The sequence below is a fragment of the Acanthopagrus latus genome, chromosome 13 (genome assembly GCF_904848185.1).
Source record: "Acanthopagrus latus isolate v.2019 chromosome 13, fAcaLat1.1, whole genome shotgun sequence".
In the NCBI taxonomy this organism is placed as follows: domain Eukaryota; kingdom Metazoa; phylum Chordata; class Actinopteri; order Spariformes; family Sparidae; genus Acanthopagrus; species Acanthopagrus latus.
In genome coordinates this window covers 3,665,485-3,686,902 of record NC_051051.1, presented here as the reverse complement: position 1 = coordinate 3,686,902, position 21,418 = coordinate 3,665,485, and the positions used below count along the sequence as shown (strand labels likewise).

Below are 21,418 nucleotides of genomic sequence, written 5' to 3'. Positions count from 1 at the left end.
GGAAACATGAATGAGGAATGAGTGTGTTTGCTGTGATTTGGAGTGTGGGTCTGGGGTGTTAGCCAGGATGTCGTGACATTTATACCAGTCTGCTCTGACTTGGCAATATCAGAGGGATGTCAACACTACACTGTGTTGCGTCTTTACCGCTCAGATGTGTGATACCACTTCCTGTTATTTAGAGTTTATCCAGGAGGCATTTTTACACTTTATACCATGTTGAGACATCTCGTCACATAACTTTTACTTTTTACCTCATTCGGAGCGTATTTATCTATGAGCTACATATAGACGGGGATGTAAAATGACTCTTTCTCTCTGCAGATGTGATTGGAGTGTGCAAGAGCGCAGATGATGTATCCCGTATCACCACGAAGACCAGCAGAGAAGTCTCCAAGAGGGCCCTCAACCTAATAGACACAACTGGCAAAGAGGTGGCAGTCACATTGTGGGGGGAGGAGGTAATAACTATAATCTCTCTCTCTCTCTCTGTCTCTTCTTGCTCTCTCGCTCTGTGTCGGGGATGGATTTGTGGTCCAACATAAAAACACATCGAGCAGGCTATAATTAATTGTGTGTTTATGAAGGTGCCCATGCGTGTGTGTGCCTATGTGTCCGTGTCAGTAACACATCTCTGTGCGTGCTCTTGCGTACAAAGCCGTTTGATTGGGTTTTCTGGGCTGTAAAATTTGGATCGGTCAAATCATCCCAGTGACCTTCAGGAGTGTTTTGGACCAGAGTCCCTGATTTGAGACGGAGGGCTAAATAACTCTCAAATGTGCATGAAATGGCACTATTCTTCTCTAAGCTCATTCAATCTGCAAGAGCTAATCCCTCCTCTTTGCCAAAATCCAAAAATGACTTTCAAATTAACTTGTAGGTTGTCCAATTATAAAAGCAAACTACACCACATATTACTTTCTGGTCTCTCCAGCAAGCCGCAGACTGAACATAGAAAAGGACAATAACACAACTGCTTTTGTCGTCTTCGTATTCGCTATCTTCCTCTCCTCATTACTGTCATTGACACAGTTCTTCTCTCTTCAGGCGGAGAAGTTTGACGGGTCTGGACAGCCTGTGGTCGCCGTCAAAGGGGCTCGCTTGTCTGATTTCGGGGGCAGATCTCTCTCTGCTTTGTTCAGTTCAACAGTCATGGTCAACCCAGACATACCGGAGGCCTTCAGACTGAGGGCCTGGTGAGTCACGCTGGTGTGCACGCACGCACCACCGCTCACACAAGCAGAATTGTCCACACATTTCTGTCACGCTGGCATGTAGAGTGCACACAGACATTCAGTCGCTTTATCTCAAGCGCCACACAAGACACGGTATGTCCAAACAGACCAATCAGGGAGAATGTGTCTTCTTGTTGTTGTGATGCTCATATTTGTGAAATAACCCAAGCATGCACACATATAGATGGAGAAAAAAAAGTGCAAAACTCTGGTAATCACGTGTTGGGAGACATGGTGGCATGTGCTGCCTCAGTCCCAGTGGGACTGTAGACAGGATGTAGTCGGGATCGGATGGAGATAATAACAGAAAATCAGAACAGGGATATTTCTGGATCCCAGCTCTGAACTGCTACTTTACGTGCACAGAAAGATGGATTCTTGTTAGTAGTTCCTGTGGAGGGATTTTAAATTATGACTCACTCACTCATTAAGGCTGTTCCCAACTCTGGCCACCGCTGAAATATATATGCGTTTATTCTTTTTTTTCTTTGTGAGTGTGCGTACATATCAATGCTTCAGTGTGATTGCCTGTGTGGCACACCGAAAGCTATTCTTAGGTAGAAAATTGCATCGAGTGGCACGCTCACAGCTTCAAAGTGTGAATGCAGTGCATAAAGAAATGTGTTGGTTAGTACCTGTGGGCATTATTCTGTTCGTATATAACGTCTGTTATATAAGTTTGACAAACTGCTCCATCAACAGTAGCTTGTTGGCCACTTTTGTGTGTGTGCTGCATTAGTTACAGCCGTTTCTTGTGAGGGAGAGAGAGAACAGGGGCAGGCTCCATTGCTCCAGCTTTAATCTTGGTCTTATTAGTCTCCGGTCAATACACCATCTCATCCTGACATTCAAAGGGCTAAAAACTAAAAAAAAAAAACGATGCCCCTCCTTCCTACCATTCCTCCTTCCATTCTGCTCTAATCCCCAGGTCTTTTTCCCCCTGATCTCTGCCGCTGTTTGGTCCTCTCTACAGTTTACATGCTGACAGTAGTGAGCGAATGATAATGAATGCTATTCGAGGAGCAGACACACTGTTTTCTAGTCCTTTTTAACATGTAGGTCTGCGCTTTACAAAGACAAAGAATGTCTGTCTGCCTCCAGTTCCTGTGGCGCTGCGGTGCTTTGTGGGGTTGTTTTGACCAGGCTTTGCCTGCATAATTGAAGGAAACTGATGAATTTGGATGATGCCTTGATTAGATTTCTCTGCTCGGGTGGAATACAGAGCAGGAAGTCACACTGATGCATTAAGATTTGAAAGGGAATATTAAAAAGGTAGATGAATTAATAGACGGAGTGAGTAGACAGAAAGCAAGACGGACGAGTTTAGTTTTTCCTCAGCAAAGAAACATCGTGTAGGAAGGAAAAGTATGCAGATATGAGAAAGCTGATTGATCTATGAATGCATTTGTCCATGACAGACAGCCATATGTCAGATAGAATAGATTGCAGAATACAGATGCAGTGCCTGTAAATCAGTTCAGGGATTAAGGGAGGTAATTCAGTCATGGCAGAAGATGGTTTCTTTAGATAATAGTAGATGTGGTGCGGAGTGTAATCCGGTGCAGTATCCTCTTCACAGAAGCAGTCTGTCGATGCACATTCATATATGTCAACAAACACACGCGCTTGCTTTCACACTCTCATTATGACAAAGAGGTAGATCCACTCCTTGACACTCACAGATAACTAAAATTGATTGTGTGATTGTAGTTTAATAACCTCAGTTTCCAGGGAACATTAGTCGCGTTCTCATTTGACTCCAGAAACCCTCTTATCTTTTTTTTTTTAACGGCATTTCTTTTTTTTATCCTCTACCTCCACTCTCAATAATGCATGTCATATTTACCATATATATGTGTTTGTGTGGGTATAGAAGCATGTTTGCGCATACATTTATTCGTACATATGTGTTGCGTGTGTTAATGTCCTCACTGTAGGTTCGATCGGGAAGGCTACGCGGCGGACAGCCAATCCCTGACAGAGACGAGGTCGGTGGGGAGCGGAGCGAGGATGAACTGGAAAGCACTGAGCGACATTAAGGATGAACAAATGGGACACGGAGAGAAGGTACAGGCGCAGCGCATCCAACGTCTGGGTGTTGGATTAACCTTTATGTACTCTGAGCAAATGGCTTGTGAGTGGTCAACTTTCACCAGTCACTGAAAAGATTACCATTGTTTGTTTAGATGGTGGGGAAGCAAATCTACCAGCCTCATATTGTACCAGCATTCGGCTAATGGATGAAGCAGCTTTTGAGCCCTGCATGCTGCAGACATAGAGACGTAGAGATGTCAGTTTTAAACATACAGAAAAGTAACCCTTTAAAGTCTTGTTTCACTCAAATGACAGTAAATATCAGATGCAGAAGCATGAGACCTAAATTATTACGACTAATCCCCTGACGCGTGGGGAAGTTAAGGCTGTTAATATCTTTCCATCTGTCTCTGTCGAGCAGCGCTTGAACAATGTTCAGTCGGCACTGAGTTTGAAAGAGAGGCTGAAGTAAAAGATGATTTAAAAAAACAGTGGAGACAAGTGGAGACAATTGTTTTTTTCCATTTGGTCTGAGACCAGTCAGCTGCCGGATCGCTACTGAGCATGTGCAGCTCTCAGAGTTTAGAGAGAAGCAACATGTCTCAGTCATTAGCGACTCTTGTTGTTAGCTCCGGAAAAGATGATGTGACTAACGCAGAATATTATTGATTCAGACTTTTTCAAACAAGTTTAACGTTTCTGGATGTAGTCTGATGAGGTATATTATCTGTTGCTATCTACTGTTCCCTGTTTTTACGATGCTTTTCTGATGACGAGTCAATTGCTGATTATTAATGAGTTTACCAACATTTAAAAAACCTGCATATATGCGTTTTATTTGTTGTAAAGGTGGTAAAATATGTTTGTTTGGTTGTTTTTGATCTTTTGAAGGAAAATCTACCACAAGTGATTCATAATATCATGTACTGTGTTCACATGGATAAGAGGCCTCGCTGTTTTCAGAATTCATTGAGCTAATAATTGTTTTCTTGTTTGATTAGCTGAACATTAAAACATGCCCTTAACAAAGTGTAATCTACAGTTGAAACTGTCCAAATCCAAAACGTATTTTGGCTCATAATTTTATGGAAGAGAAGAATGTTTTGAGTTTTTGCTTGAAAATAGATTTATTACATCAATTTATCAATCCATCTCTAAAACTAAACTGTAGCTGTTCATAAATCAGATTAATAGAAGTAGGTCAGATCTTTTTATTAATTTAGTTGGAACTCATACTTTATTAATACACTATAAATGGTCTGGAACATAGAAAAGAATAACTTGAAGACTAAGTGGTGAAGATATAAACTTTGGTTTGATGACTTCATTTCTCTAAATCTGTTCCAGTTAACAGTGTTTCTGTGTAGATTGATTCAGGAACGTGACTGATTCAGTGCGGTCCAGAATGGAAGATGTAAGAACCACAACCAACAGTGACAGTTTTACTAAAAATGTTTTTTATATGGCTGTGTAACTGAAGTTTTTAGTGAGTCACAGAACAGGGGATGTACAACAGATCAGGTGGAAATGAACCCACGAGGTCTGTTACTTCAAAAAGTAAATCTTGTTATTTGTGTCACAGTTTTTAGTCAGATCTCTGAGCCACCTCTTTGTGAGAAGTTTGGCTGGAAGCAGATTGAGATGTGAGTCAGAAAATCCTCCTCTCGCTCGGGCAGCTGGCTACTGTTTGAAGACGAATGAAAAGAAAAACCTCCACAGATGATGTAACATCGGCGTAGCTACAGTACAGCAGTTTGATAGCGGAAAATCTTCCAGCGTTGTAATACAAACACAGTAAGCACCGGGTTTGGGTTTCAGTCACTGAGAATCAAAGATTTAGAACGTCACTCCCTTACACCAAAAGTTCTTGAGTCACACGGGACGACTCTGTCATGTTGACGGACTTTGACGTCTCCCATGGCTTCTTCTCGAAAACAGATTAGAATCCAGTCATCTGATGTTTTTCAAGAATGTCTTAAAGTCCCCCTCCAGGCAAAAATATGTTTTCTTCTTGTTCCTGCAGCTGAATATTTGAGCCTCACTGTGTATAGACATGTATACGCAGAGTTTGACACTGGAAAGCTGTTTTCACATTCATCTGCCGAAGGTGAATGTCCTCTGTGTTCGCTGGTTTTAAGAGGCGGGCCTACGAGCATGATTTGTGACATCACAAATGTTCCAACTGATGTCCAGACATGAAGCTTGCAGCCTGCCGTGCACACACACTAACAAAAGACTTTACAGGGAAGCAGAAGACATCTCCTGTGAAGCAGTTGAACTTTTGAAGTGACACATTATTTCCATAATCACAGTTTCAGGAGTCGTTAATGAGGCAGAAGGAGTTAATGTCATTTGAGGGAACGTACGAAGATAATACAGCACATTTTGCGGGGAAAAACACATTATTAGCCAAAGTACTGTGTGTTCTAAACATCTTAAAACATGTCTGGAGGGGTCTTTAAATGAGAGGAAACCACAATATTTTTCACCAGAAACAAACACAGGGGCCAGTTGGGGGTTTCTCTTCCCACCTAGAGCTACTGTAATTTACAGAGCCATTACAGAACTCTTTACCAAATCATGTTGTTATAACAAATACCAAAGCTTATTATTCATACAAACAAACAGTTGACTCATCCTGCTGATAAATAACGTGATGACAGCTCTTTGTTAGTGATGTGCTGAGTAATGCTAAGTAATTATATCAGGAAGAAACTACTGGAAAATGGTCCAAGGTGGTCTGGTTTACACAAACTTTTATTAAAACATACTAACATTTCACCCTGCAAACCTCTGACAAACGTTTAGTTGTAGTTCCCTGTGCTACTCACAAAAAGACACTGTAGAAAGTATACTAGCTAATGAGTGAATAATTAAAAAGTAGCTCCAACAGTTCTGGAGTCTGTTGTAAGGTTTGTTGTAAGTGGTATTGAAGCTCTAGAGGAAGCTCTGTATAATCTAGTAAATTGCCTCCAGTGATGTCACTCATAAGCTGTGGCCTCATGGGTAATGTAGGCGACAACTTTTAAGAAAAAAAGAAGAATGTGTGGAATAAAAAAAAGGTGATGTCTCTGGTTCTGCTCCACTGATTTTAATAGTTTGTTTTTAAAACTGCCAGTGTTATAGGAGAGCGGTGCCTACATTACCCACAATGCAACAGTCACTGAGTGGCACCACTGGAGGCAATTTATCCGATTACACGCAGCTTCCTCTGGAAAAGGCTTTATATTTTTCCATGGATGCAGTCGTGCTCCCCAAGACCTGTTCACAGATTTTAATGTGTAAAATTCTTGGAGTTTCCCTCAAGTCACAAAGTTAAAACTTCTCTCGGTGGAGGATGAGTTCAAGAGGCTCCTTCGTCTGGTCGTACGATAGTGGATCCTTCTGTATCTTTTGGCAGACGGCAGCAGAGTGAACAGACTGAAGAAGTAAACGCTTGATTACCTGCTCGTACCGCCCCGTCTGTATGGCTTATGGTTTCCCAGCTACACAAACCACCAGGACTGAAATCAGACATCAGGGAGGATAAAAACAGCCCCTGCATCTGAACAGGTTCTCGATTCAGAACAGCTGAATGGTGATTTGTTTATTTAGCCGTATGGAGATTACACTGAACGGCTCATTTAAAACCATCACAGAAGATGTTCTGTGAACAGATGATTTGGATTTAGTGTCTTTTTTTTTTTTTTTTTTTAAACTGACCGCTTCTCGATCTCATTTGAATGTAAGCGTTTAGACAAACACAAATCCGCAGTCAGTCTCGTATTCATTGTAAACAGAGCGGTTCTAGGCTGTGACTTAATGGATTAGAGTCACGCCTCTCTTGTGTTAGCTGTGGGAGGGTGATAGTGCAGCTCACATACGTCAGCAGTACTGACTGGAGCTGCTGTATGCTGTCGAAGGGGCACGTGAGAACTCTCAAATTGATCCGTGTGCCAATTTAAGAAGTGTTATCACACAGACTTATCATGCTTTCGACTAAAAGTAGAGTGCATGTAAGTGGTATGTTCCACTCATAAACTTTCTGCCTAATTAATTAGGTTTATCTCCGACTAGTCTCCCTCATCCCTCACGTTTAATTAGAAGCCACTTATGAGTAAGCTTCAAGATCAGTTTCGTTTCTAATAAAAAAAATTCTAATTATGCGTTGGAGGTGGAAAAAGCCTACAGGGCATAACATCACCGGAAGGAGAGCGGCGCGGATGGTGGACGTGGGAGCGTGGGTAGAGGAAAAAAAAAAAAAAAAAGCCATGAAAAGTCACTTACACTTCATGTCACTCACAAACTTGCGTTGATGGATAGAAGGGAACAAGGCCACAGGAAAAAAGAAACGCAGTGAGGAGTGTCGTGACTAAGAGAGGAAATTGACGGGGGGGGGATTGAGATGCGGATTCAGAAAGGAACGGTTAACTGGCAGATGTGGGAAAAGGAGTTGAAAGGTGAGAATGTGTAAATAATTCAAGCTCCTATTTCTGCTTTTTTCTTCTCTTTGTCTTCTCTTCCTGTGTCTCTCTGCCCCGCGAACCCCCCACCGCTTCTGTAATTGAACGGCTTTCAGGAGGTTGTCTATCACGTTGTCTGAGGCTGCAGCTTTGGTTATAATAATGGAATCCAAATCATTAGCTTATAGTCGGAAGGAACCTAATTTGACATTCTACCTGTTCGCCTCCATGTATGTGCGTGACTGGGACTCTGTTTGTGCATCTGCTTGTGTGTGTGTGTGTGTGTGTGTGTGTGTGTGTGTGTGTGGGATGTAAGTGTACAAGCCATTTATAATTAACATAGCTGTGTTTGTGTGTGTGTGTGTGTGTGTGTGTGTGTGTGTGTGTGTGTGTGTGTGTTGGGACGAGCATTAAAGTTGGCATGTGCAGCCACGTCAATTATGTGAAGTAGATTTTCACTTGGTTGCCCTTCCACACACAAATTTTAATTGCGTTTACGTGCCAGAAGGTGACACAGGGATTTGGCGTGATAAGAATTAAGACTATTTTCAGAATGTGTGTGTGTGTGTGTGGTTTTATAGGTAAGCCCCGTGCGCATGTTTTATTTTGTGTTAGTGTGTCTGTGAGTTTTGTTTGTGTGCGTTAGTCATGCATCTCCTCCAGGTTCTCCTCAGAGTTCTTGAGGTTAAGACTTTGCCCCACGGCTTCTGTGCTCACGCTGGAATTCAGCAGGAGAAGGAGAGGGACGATGACGAATGCAGGGGGGGTTCATTCAGAGCGGTCCGGTCGCGATGGAATCGTTATGGTACCAATCCTGCCAACCTCTGTCTTCACATTCTGTCGGAGCGTCTGTCAACATCACGAGTGCTCAACATCCCCCCCCCCAAAAAAAAAGGAAAAGCGTGTAGTTCTTCCCGGCCATGTGCACCCTGCTGCCACCTTCCCCACCCATCGCCTTCTCACCTCTTCCAGCCTTCCAGCGCTCCAATCTGCCCGAGTCTGCAAAATGTGATGAGGCATGCATGCAGGGCGGAAACATGGCAGTGGAGCGTTGTGGGGGGGGGGCTGTTGTTGCTAACGGGAAAAATTCTCCTAATTAAAAAAAAACCCTCCTTAGTAAGTGTTTCGGAGGGTTTCTTGCTGTGTGGCATGGACGCCGGGTAGATGGATGGGCGGACAGATTATGAGGCTGTGAGTCAGTGTTAGCTAGCGGGGAGAAAGTGTCAGAGAGCTCTAAGTCTGACTGACAGTATCTGCAGAGGTCGCGGGGACGAGGGGACGACATGAACCGATCTTGCAGACACCACAATGGCCTTTTCACTTCCAATGCTCTTACTGAACACTTTACAGAAAGTGTGGGTTGTGTAACGAAGGAGCAGCGTTGCTCAGTCAGTGTGTGAGTGTGTGTGAATTTGGCCAGTGTCCTAGAGAGACTCTTTGATAGACTCATTTAGGCCAACATTAGTAATGAGTCTGGCCCCGGCTCTAGCTCGTAGTTGTTGTTTAGAATGCATTTTAAAGCATTTCATTTTAAATTCTGGCTGTAATTCCAACATCTTGTTTAAGGCCCGCTCTCCTGGTAGAAGATATCCCCTCTGGTGAAGCTAAGAAAAAGGTTTTGTTTGTTTTTTTTCTTCCTGTGGATTCACACTTGTGCCTGTGTATCACATTTATCGCTGTGTGCTACATCCACGTGTGCGTTTGTGTGCATGCAGGCGCGTACACGTGTGTGCGCCTCTTCCCAATGAGACACACTTCATCGGCTGTGTGCATTCTTTATATTTATATTTATGGAAATTGAACGCTGCGCTCCTCCACGGGATGAGAGAATAGCCCCTTTTTTTTCCCCCACTAGAATTTGCATTTCTTTCCTTTTTTCGCTGTTGATTCTAGCAGTGTGAGTTCTGGCGCTTAAGGTGCTAATATCTGTTTAAATTACTGCAACATTGCTGCATTTTAATTTGATGCAGTTTGACTGTGTACACTTTAATTTAAATTCATAACTGCAAGAAGTTTGGCTCGTTGTATCTGTATTGCAAATGTGTAAGTGTGGGTCTTTGCATATAACCTTGCATGTTAGGCGTGTGTGTGTGTGTGTGTGTGTGTGTGTGTGTGTGTGTGTGTGTGTGTACATTAGCAAAATTTATGTATCAGAGAGAGAGAGAGAGAGAGAGAGAGAGAGAGACAGACCGAGATTCGTCTCATCTCACATCTATTATGCATCGAATTCTCAAACTCCCTCTGCTCTCTTTTAAAACTGTTCCAAGATTGTTTGGAAGTCAAATAGAGATGTGTAAACAGCACGCATATACCAGCCGGACAGACTTGTTGGCAACAGTTTTACCGATGACGCCAAGTTTGATCTTAGTTTTATTTTTATTTTATCTAGTGTGTCTCTTTGCGCTCTTATGCAGCTTATTCGCATTCTTTAAACCGTTGAAGGGTGTTCTGCGTGCACCAGGCAACTCCCCTCCTCTTATGTTTCATCCCGTTTACTTTCTGATTGATGGGCTTTAATTTCATGACATTTGTTGTGTGCTTCAGAGTTTATAAATACCAGTAATGATAACACAAGAAAATGCCAAATGAATACTACTGCCATGTGGATGAGAACAGAGCATCAAGCCAAGATTATTCACCGAAAGGTTTGATGAGTAAATGTTTCGTTTTAGTGTTCCAGAGCCGTGTAATGGGACTAATATCGCAGCAGCGTCAGGAACCGTTTATGTGCGTGTTCTGTTTTGATTGTGGCGTTATCTTGTGCGCGGCGCTCATCACCTGAAGCTAAATGGTGGTCACGAGTGAATGAACACGGCCCGTGCAGTTGATACCATACATGTGGAGGACAACACACCACAGTGGGATGAGCTGTGATTCACTAGACCAGACAAGGGGTTTTTTTCAGTTATTTTCAGTTTCGTAGCTTGTAATGATAAAAAAATGTTACTAAAAACAAGTCCCACTATTCTCAGTGAAATGCCTCTTCCATGTGACTGTGTCCTTCATTAGAAATATTAGACATATAGACAAATATACTTGGTATGATGGCCAGGAAACCTAGATTACCTTTACATAATCTAAAAAGACTTGAAGCATCTTCAAATTGCTCATTGTACTCGACCACCGTCGTGCGATTTTGACTCTTGTGCTGTGGACTCGTGATTACTCATTGTGTTCTTACGGCCTGAACCACCTGGCGTCTTGTTCATCCACCAAGATTCAGCCTCCTACATAACAAACGCTTTGATGAAACGTCTCCTTCCGGAGCATTCATAGTGCACCTTTCACATTATCCTTGTGATGCTTTGCATTGTTCCTCTCCTTTCACACAACTATGCATTCTTAAGGTCTGTGAAATCACACCTGACTACATCCTGTTAATGTGCTGACGTGTTCAGATGGAGAGAGAGGATCAACTTCACCAGGGTCGATATGAGAGAAAGATGGCAGCTCAACCAGGCGCTGCTGAAGATTTACTGGTTTACTTGCTTTAAATGTGCCAGGTTCAAAGCCCTCTGTTGTCATGTAAATTACTATTTCCTAAGTGAAAAGCACACAGTTATCTCTTGCATGTCATGTATATCGCGTAGCCCTGCAGATGACCGACATGAGGAGCTGTGATGTGCCTCTTCACTCTGCACATTAGGAATGCATCTAAAAAAGATACACACAGTTTCTCTCAAGTCCATCACTCCAAAATAAAAAAGAAACAGATGGGTATGTTCTGAAATTTTAATGAAACAAGGCAACTATAAGGCAGTCAACAGGACAAGCTGCAGTAATGTTCATGATTTTAACATCTGCAGCAACACACAGAAAGCAGCCAGTTAAACAGGGGAGCTGGATGATCTGTTAACCCCGGTGCTCTGACTCCTCTTCTGTCATCACTTCCTTTTTTTCCTTCTAGCCGTTGTTCTGCATTCTGTCAGTTTGCCACAGCTTTAGTGACTTGAATGATGCTTTTGAGAGCCCGTGTTAATTAGCTGCTGAATCATTCTGCTGCATTGTCTCTTCTCACAGCTCCAGCAGGAGTCATGTCACTGTTGCAGCACCAGTTTCCAAAGCGATGCATTTAATGACATGGTCTTGAAGGATGTTTTGTACAGGGTTTGGTTAAGGTGGCATGACAGTTGAACAGCCACCTTCACATTGTCTATACAGAGCAAATACTGTCAGTCATTAAACTGTAGTGTTTAAGGTTAATTTGTCTTTTCTTTCTCTTCGTTTTCTTTTCTTCTTTGGATTTTTCCAGTTTGTGACTTGATTTCCAGGTTGGATACCGACTCCATTTACATGCACAAAGTAGAATACATTAGACGGTATTCATACCAAGCTGCCGACATGGCTAATTAAAATGAATATTCCTCCAGTATCCCAGTTGTCATGCAGCTGTGCATGCTCTAATTAATGTACCCTATCATGTCGTTTATCACGTCAGAACATGGATAAGTGGAGCTGCTGAAGCTGCTTCTGCCATTTTGCATCAGAATAAGACTTCGGCACACAGTTCAGCCACGTGCACACAACCTTCCTCTTTCATTCATTCCATCACCTTCTTGAAAAGGTCGGCGTTGATGATTTTTGCGCACATCGAAAAACCCGTCGATGTCAAAGTCTCTCGTAATGTCTTTTGTGCGTGAGTCTCTACCTCGGCCTCGTGAACTGTTGACAGTGTGTCCATGACAATACACAGAGCGTAAAAACCCCAATTGAGGCGCACAGTTTCTGAATACGTTGTTTACATATTTAAGGAATTCTCCTTAAACCTGCATGCTGATGAAATTCATCAACAGGTTGCTGTCCTCGCTACAGCGGCCCAGGCTTCGAGTCCGACCTGTGGCCCTCTGCTGCGTATCGTCGCCCCTCCCTCATCCCATTTCCTGTCATATCTCAATCCTGTCCTGTCAGAAAGTGAAAGTTGAAAATTGAAAAAGCTGTTCAAATTGCACCAGTTTCATGTGATTTGATGTTTTTCTGATCTCCCATTTTCCTTCTCTCTTCCCAGGCGGAGTATTTCAGCTGCGTAGCGACGGTGGTGTACACTCGAAAGGAGAACTGTCTGTACCCGGCCTGTCCGTCTGCAGACTGCAACAAGAAAGTTATAGACCAGAACAACGGACTGTACCGCTGCGAGAAGTGTAACAGAGAGTACCCAAACTTCAAATACAGACTCCTGCTCTCTGTAAGTGCATACAGTGCACATCATTAAGGCTTGTTTGATGCATATGCAGCTGAAATATCGTCTCTTACGCGCTCATACATACATAATCTCATAACCCACCCCCCTGCATCCCTGTCTGTCTGACTCTCAGGCCAACTTGGCGGACTTCGGGGATAACCAGTGGGTGACATGCTTCCAGGAGACAGCTGAGGTCCTGTTGGGTCAAAGTGCAGAAACGTTGGGAGAGCTGAGAGAAACAGTGAGACACACACACACACACACACACACACACACATGCAAACGTATTTATAAAGCTCGACCACACACACACTTCTGTTTAAAACTTGTTCCCACCTGGTAATTGCCTGTGACAGACATCTTCCTGTAAACCATTTAATATATTTCTTCTTTTGTGTGTGTTCCCCCGAGGACGAGGCTGCATTTGATCAAGTCTTCCAGAAAGCCAACTTCACCACTCACATCTTTAAAAACAGAGTCAAACTGGAGACGTACAATGTAAGTAGCTCTAACCGGGAGCACAATGGAATTTGACACAATGCGATGCAATTTAGTTTCCCAGGAATAAAAAAAAAAAAGGCAGAGGATAATGATATACAATAGCGCTCATCATTGTCCTGCAAGCCGTGAGATATTATTTCTTTCAGCGATCTCAGCCTCGCAGGAATACTCGACCCTGATTGGCTGCTGCATGTCTGTTATAAGCTGTCTTATCTCTGTTCTGAACAAATACACCAGCAGGCAATTTTATTCCTCCCAAACTATAATAATGGTGCCGGGAAAAATGGCCCTTTCAAAAAAATAACCAGTGTTGCAAACAAGTGGCATTGTTGTAAAAACAGTAAACGGTCTCATTTAGGGTCAATTTCACAATCTGACAGAAAAGCGGGAAACCAGCCACAGTGAATAGACGTAAGCTGTGCTAGTGTGTCTGCGTCAGTTCGTGAAAGAAGTGTCTTTCATATCACAATGGCCACAGTTCAGTCTGAAATTGTAATTGGAAATTGCAGCATTTAAGGGTTCCGTTTGTGTCGGATCCACGGAGCGCATCGTCAGTCCGTCCTTAATAAAGAACGCCGGTTGCAGCGTGAAGCGATGGCAGAGTTTACAGCGGAGATGGACTATAACAAACGATGCCAGTGGTATGAAATGGTGTTTGCTTCCTCTCGCCTAAGTGGGCCATCCTAATTAGGCATTTTGTTAAAAACTCACACATTACTGATGCTCTAATTTTTTGTCCCTGTCAAAAAGAAACTCTCGAACTAGTACAAATTAGTGTTGGCACCTTATTTTGCCACCTGTTTTTTTTTCTTTATAAGTTCGTTCCAGATATTACGTATTATAATGTGACTCATCCACGAAGAGTATGTTGCTGAGACGGAGAGAATTGTCGGTCTGAAAAGTGCCGTTTTAGGCTCAATCCCACTTTCAGTTTTTTATCTCTTCCCCTCGTTTATAAGAGCGCCACCTCGCCCCTCAGAACAGAGTCAGAAGGGACAGGGATCTGTAGTGGGACGACCCATCTAGACCCTCAGACGTCATCAGGCAGGCCGATTCTTTCCAGATAATAAATAGCATAAAAAAAGTACAAAGTGAGCGTTCACTGTCTGTGTCAGCTCCTGGTATGAAAGGCTGATACGCTGCCTTGTTTAGTATAATGAGCTACATGCCGTCTGTGAATGTGTCCGTCAGTTATCATCTCTCAATAAACTGCTATTCAAAGTATGTGAAGCCACAAAACAAGACGTATAATAACCACAACACAGCGTCAGTCACACAACCTGAATCCAAAATCATTTCAGTTAGTATCCCGGTGACGAGGGAGTTGTTATGTAGCCAGTGCACTTTGGATAACACACAACAAATACAGCTGTGGATTCATTTCTTTTAATTAGGCACTAATTAGCATTTCGCTATTGTCTGTCTAAGCCTAATTAGCTTAATTTTTCAGAGGCTAATTTGCTACTTGGGGCACATACCAAGAGTCTGAGTGGAATGATTGAGATGTAGGATGAGCGCTGAGCGGTCCGTGTCCTGACCTCAAGAAAACCTACGAGGAATACAGAGTTCAAAAGCCGTTCTTCAGAGACCGGAAAATAATTTAAAGCCCCCTTTTTTTTTTTGAGGGATTACAGAAGAGTGTAGAGAAAGTATTGTTATTCACTCTTTTTCCACACAAACGTATAGTTTTCTGTCGCTGAAGTCTAATTTTAAACCATCACTAGCAGAATGCTGGAGGCTGTAATCTTCACTGCAGCAACACAAAATGCAGAAGAGCGTCAGACACAAACAGCGTGATGATGATTTAGATTTTTACAGCTTTACCAACATTTAGATCACAGATAGAGTCATGAGGTTCATCCAAAACAAACAGTAACAAGGCACAATGAGCCTGTTATTTGAGCCAAAGAGAGCGAGACCGACAATATTAAGAGTTAGACACCGGACAAATGTTCAGCTGTAACTGTGCAGATATCTACTCTGTTAATTAATTGAACAGTAATAATTTTAAATCACTTACAACTATGAATTAATTAGGAAGAAAACTCACCCATGATCCCTCATCAGCGTGGAGACTGAACATACGGGACAGGTGTCGCTGACATTTCTGACAGTCGAGTCACAGAATCGCGACACTATCTTCTCTTCTTAATTCGTTCATTCAGTTTGTCACATTTTTGTCGTGTTTTGTAGGACGGTGGGAGATTTGATCTGAAGCTCCAACAGGAGAACTGTCGCACTGATCATTTCAGTATTTCCCAAGAAAGAGATAATGATCTCTGAGCAGATTCACTCTCCACACAAGGCGTCTCAGTGTGTTCGGAATTTATTTTCAGCGGGTGTTTCGTCAAAGTTGACTGTTTTTTGTTTCAAAGCCTGTGATTCAACAAAGACGAGGAGAGAACGGAGAGAGAGAGAGTCTGTGATTCAGTTGTTCGGCGCTCCTTTTCTACCTCCGCCTCAGACTTGTTAGACAAAAAAGATCAGGCATCTATCTCAGGTGTTTTTCATAAAAATAGAACAATGTAATGAAATATCAGAGCTTAACAAGATTAATGAAGAGACAAAATGTTTGCCTTTTTTTTTTCCTAACAGGAACGAGCAGAAAGAAAGAACGACTTGGCTCATATTTTGAAGTTGCTGTTTGAACTTCTCCTCCATATCAGCACACATTTGTTTTTGTCTCAGAGCTGAGAAGAGAAAACAAACTACAGATCTTTAAAACCAACAAGCACAAAGTTTTCTCTTCTATCAACTCGTAGATATTAAACCACAACTGTTGCACAGCTGGATTTTTTTTTGTAACGTGACTTTCTGAAGTGTAGAAAGATTTGTTAAAAGTTGGAGTAATTAACATTTTCATATAAATGTACCTTAATTATTAATATCATTATTCAAGACTTAATTGCCACATGAGAACATGGTGTGAAAAGCAGACTGTTGTAAAGACGAGCGAGATGTGATGTTTTGAGATGGAAGACTTTCAAAATGTTGCTCTGTGTGGTTACACACAAAATAAGACAAACAGAATAAGATGAAAATGGGGAGTTAGAGGGAGAAGTCCAAGTTCATGGCCAACTTTCCTCGCCTCTGGTCACCTGGCTGAACCCTGTGTGATCGAGACTCGATGTCAGAGGTTAACTTTGCAACTCAGGCATTCAGAAAGATGTGGTGGGGAGAAACACTGCGACCGTGTTTGATCCAGTTGTCTCTATTGAAACACACTGGCCACTTATCGATGCTGAAGTCTGTGTGTGTCCAGAGGTAGTTCTTTTTTTTTTTTTTTACTTATGATGGAGTTGTTTTGTAATCTTTGTCAACACAGAATGGCTTCTATTCAGAAAGAATGAGTTAATTAATTAGATGTTGGAATGTAAAGTCTCCACAGCAGTGACCACCAATTACCAGAAATGCTGTCAGACAAATAGAAATGTCACATTTTCCGCTTCGATAGATTTTGATACTGCTCGTGGCTTTCACCCTGAAGCAGCTCAGTCTCAGCTGATCTTCAAACCAGCTTCCAAAATCACTGTATTGTATTTAAAATAAATGTTCTCTTAACTGTGATGTTTCATTAAGGTGGAGCCCCACTGAGGCAGGAGAGCGAGTGTGTAATCAGACACTCGTGCTGCAGGTTTCAGTGCAGCAGCAGCAGCGGCGGCGGCCCACCTCACCTCGCTCCGTCTCAGGTGGAGTTAATGGAATTTAAATGATGCTGAAGATCAGATTTGGACCCCAGGGATTGAATTTACTGAGCACAGATAAAATGTTCAACATTTGTTTAAGAGACAATCCAAAGTAATGGATGAAGGTAGAAATTTGGGAAAGTGTGTCTGATTCCCGACCAGTGAGTGTGAATTATCTAGATAATGTAATATACAGTACAGAGTGAATCTATCCCAGGCTGGTTGTGTAAGTCTGGGATGTGATAGTGTTTTAGTAATGTATGTGGATGTATAAATAGATGTGTGCACAGCTTTGAATACATTTAGCCTCGGTAGATACGCTGACGTCAGACGGGAGCTGTTTTTTCCTGACGTATGTGAACAGACACACTCGCTTCACATCGTCAGCATCACAGTCGGGTCACGTCAGCGTCACCGAGCACGCGGAAAATCGTGAGAAGATTCTTAATCGTCTGACGGAGAACGTCCTAATTATTTCTTTGACTTTTCTGACTTGGATCTGAGAACGACAGCGTGGGTGAACAAATTAACAGTTAACAATACAGTTTACTTGTGATGGAGTTCATTGTGTCTTTATTGAGACAGGGATGTTAATTTAACTCGACAGAAGTGTAGCTTGTAGTATTGTTAAGAAATGACGACTGTCATGTTGTAATGAGGGCTGTTTCTTCCTTTTGCGATGTCACATTTAACAATGGCGCTAACTTTGAGGTTTGATCAGATAAATGGAGATTGAAATCGTGCTGCAGAGGTTTCCTTGCCACAGTGCTCGTTCTCCAGCAAGTATTTCTTTGAGTGGAAATAAAAATCAATCGTGAATCATTTCGGAATATTTATCAAAATAATCGCAGCATCTTGTGTTACCACCTGTTTTGAAAGCTAGTTAGCACACAGCTAACTAGTTCGTTTCTGCTAATTCCTGAATCGTGTTGACGTACATCCACACATGGAGTTTTGTGGGCACCAGAGTCTACGGCCATGTTAGAGCTTCACAGGTCAACGCCGACATGCTAACTCAACTCAACTCAACTCAACTAGCATCTTTCTATGCAGACATGAAGCCCAGAATGCTTCACAAATAAAACAGCATGGACCAAAAACAAAGAAGCAAAAACAAAAGTAGACAAATACAGTTTTGCAAATGTTAAGACCAATAAAAGTCAGTGAGATTTATAGAGTAAATAAAGACTAGAATAAAAGTTAAAAATGCTCACAATTAGAGGTCAAGTCACTTTTATTTACACAACCTGATATCATCCAACAAATGAGCCTCAAGGGGAACGACGGTCTTTTTTTTCTGGTCCTCAGTTCTGATCAGAACTTCCCTCTAAACCTTTTTGAAAGAGGAAAAATGACGCTGCTAACGAGCAGACGTTTACCAGAACATTTCTGTGCCAATCCACTGAACAGTTGTTGAGATGTATCAGACCAGCAGTCAGCGATAGTTTACCGTAGAGAAACGACACTGTCACGTCTGGAGGCTGAAGGTATGTTTGTATATTTAATGTAATTCTCCTTCACATGTAGCCCATCTGTGTATTACACATTCATTATGCAAATATCTCAGCAGGGATCCTCGGCTTAATGTAATTTTGTTGTTCAGTACTGTACAGCGACTCATTAATTCTCTTTGGGTTGTGACACCAGTACGAGGTGTGTGTGTGTTTGGTGTGTGTGTGTTTGGTGTGTGTGTGTTCGGGGTGTGAGTGTGTGTGTTTGATTCCTCGGGGGAAGAACCCCACCGTCTTAAATTGGGTTAGAGAATCGGGGTGAGTGTTCGGCCACTGAGTAATTGTTTTTCCCCCGATGTGATTGGAATATTAGTGAACGCACATTCAATTAATAAGCCTTGTTTCTCGCGGTTCCCCCGGTCCTTTGAAAGAACGTTATTTTCTAAATAAGTTGTCACCTTTTGTGAAGTGGCGCCTTTGTCTCCGCGGCCCCCCGTATTGTTTAATTTGCCTGCTATCCTCAGGTAGATGCAAATTGAAAATACTAATAGAGACGTTGAATCAAATGAGATAATGGGCAAATGTTAAATCCTTGATGCTGGTTACGCCTGCTGAATTGCTAATTGATAAATGAATAGTCTCTGGATTAAACCTTCTTATGTAGAGAGCGTGATTATAATAGAAATGAGATTTCGGCTTCATGACTTCATGAGAAACCACCGCTTTATTCAATCACACGTTGAAGAAAATCTGTATCATCTATTAAATTCCAACACGAATGAGTCCCAAGTAAAACACAGATGTTAGTTTATCCTGTTTATTGAAGCAAACAAACACAGATTTAACATCTTGCTGTTAGAAAAGGTCGAAAATCCCATATTTCACCCACAAATCACATTTAATCAACGTAGTGAAGACGGAGCGATCGACTGGAAGATTTTCCACTGTAAAAGAAGCTCAAAGAGAGTTCGAGATAAACACAAAGAACTGAAATTAGACTGCACTGTGAAATCTGTAGAAATGGGAGATTGATTGATATACAGTTCATTGATGTGTTTTCAGTGTGGTATTTCAAATCTGATCGTATCTGTGCAACACGGCTTTCTTCTTCTTCTTCTTCTCTCCGGTGTGAATGAAAGAAAAGACGAGGACTTACCTGGCAGCGCGGTCCGACCTTGTTCTCTCCTCTCAGCAGACAATATCTTGAAAGGTGTGCTGGTAGTTTAAAAGAGATTGAGAGCACCGATCAGAGACAAGTTCAGTACTGCAGAACTGCTGCTTCCACCTTCAGACGACAGACTTCTGGTTTTATGGCTCTGAATTAGTCCTCCAGTTGTTTTTTTTACAAATCGATTCAAAGCCAAGCACAGTTTAAAGTAGCTAAAAAGTCACATCCGAGTTTCTGGTGATGGATGATTTTGGATGTCGTGCTTGATTTCTGGGTGTCAGACCCTGTTTACCACTATTCTCCTCTGATTATCAACAACATATTCTTGATTTCTCCATGAAAGCTGCTGCTTGTGTGTTTGCTTTGGTGCTAAGCTGACAGGATTTATGCGCATTTCAACAGAAATCTTGAAATTCGAGTGTCAGTCAAGTCTCATACCAAGTTAAAGTAAGAAAGTGCTGGTGGTAACTACTTAAGCCTTTTCACATGAGGATTTTCTTGAACGATTCTGATCACGGAGGTTATAAAACGTCTCTTTACTCAGATATTGCTGCACTTAACTCAAGATTTCTCTCCCCTCCTCAGGATGAGAGTCGAGTGAAGGTAACCGTGATGGAGGTCCAGCCGGTGGACCACAGGGACTACAGCAGGAGACTCCTCAGCAACATCCGAAAATTGGCCAGATGAACTCTGTCCCGGTCACGATCGACCGCCTGGTGATTAAAAAACATCTTCCGCTGGTCTGTGACTGGTGTCCGGCTTTCTCCAGCAGTGAGATAACAGCATATCTGACTGAGGCAGCAGAAGGGCGGCCGGTGATTCATCTGATCAAATGGCAGCCAAACAAAAGACTGATATTTAGTTAGCTCACTTCCTTCACCAGGCTTGTTGTGAAACAGAGAAAATGGCTTTAACCTTTTAATGTAATGACATTTTTACAAAGAGGTTTGACAGTTTCATTACATATAACCGTGTTAGAGCGTCTCCATCTTTTTTTTTAATTTATTTCCTGAATGAGAATCACAGAGTTGTCTGTTGTTAATGCCGGTGACTCATCGCTTTGGTTTAAGATCTGTGTTGGTGATGCTCATTGTTAGTTCAAGACGTAGATAATTGTTTTAATCTTCATTGTTTGGTTTTAGAAAATGTGTGGCCAGAAAGCTGAGTGCTGTTTTAACTCTCCTCTCTCTGTCTTCTGTTCTTTGCTTAAGTTTTATAACATAATGTAAATGTTTGCTTCCAAAAAAAAAAAAAAAAAAAAGTCACTCCAGGTGATTAAAAGGACGTCAAGATGAAAACTGTTTGTTTTTATCGCGGCTGTTTTAACTGCGTATCTGCAGGTTTGTGCACAAGCTAATGTTACTAACAGTAATTAGCATTACTAACGATAGCTAGTTAGCTTTAAAGTGTGTGTTGGGTTGAAAATGTTTGTTTTGTTTAGGTTTTAACTTGAAACGTTTGCTAGCTAACGTTAGCTAGCTGATTGTGGACTGTGAGGAGATGATACACACCTGAAAACAGTAAGATAAAACCTTGGACATGTTACTCAAAGTGATTATATTGCTCTACTAATTATTTAGCTACAAAAAAATAGGTTACGACTCAGTACTTTGAGCTCATCATCTCATGTTTGACAATTGATTTTTAGCAAAAAAACCTAAAAGCTTATCCTGATCCATCATGTTAAAGTGATTATATATGTAGAAATACTGAAAAAACATG

At 41.9% G+C, this 21,418-nt stretch overlaps 1 protein-coding gene across 2 annotated transcripts in view; it reads left to right on the top strand.

Annotated features, from left to right (window-relative positions):
• LOC119030735 (replication protein A 70 kDa DNA-binding subunit-like) overlaps window positions 1–20,994 on the top strand; it is a 43,168-nt gene extending 22,174 nt beyond the window's left edge. For both annotated transcript variants that reach the window (XM_037118558.1, XM_037118557.1), the window contains 7 exons: window positions 325–461; window positions 1,048–1,196; window positions 3,173–3,302; window positions 12,717–12,893; window positions 13,024–13,131; window positions 13,302–13,388; window positions 20,282–20,994. In XM_037118558.1, the coding sequence (XP_036974453.1) occupies window positions 325–461; window positions 1,048–1,196; window positions 3,173–3,302; window positions 12,717–12,893; window positions 13,024–13,131; window positions 13,302–13,388; window positions 20,282–20,383 (890 nt within the window). In that variant the 3' untranslated portion in view covers window positions 20,384–20,994. The remainder of the gene's footprint in view (window positions 1–324; window positions 462–1,047; window positions 1,197–3,172; window positions 3,303–12,716; window positions 12,894–13,023; window positions 13,132–13,301; window positions 13,389–20,281) is intronic.
• The last annotated feature ends 424 nt before the right edge of the window (window positions 20,995–21,418 follow it).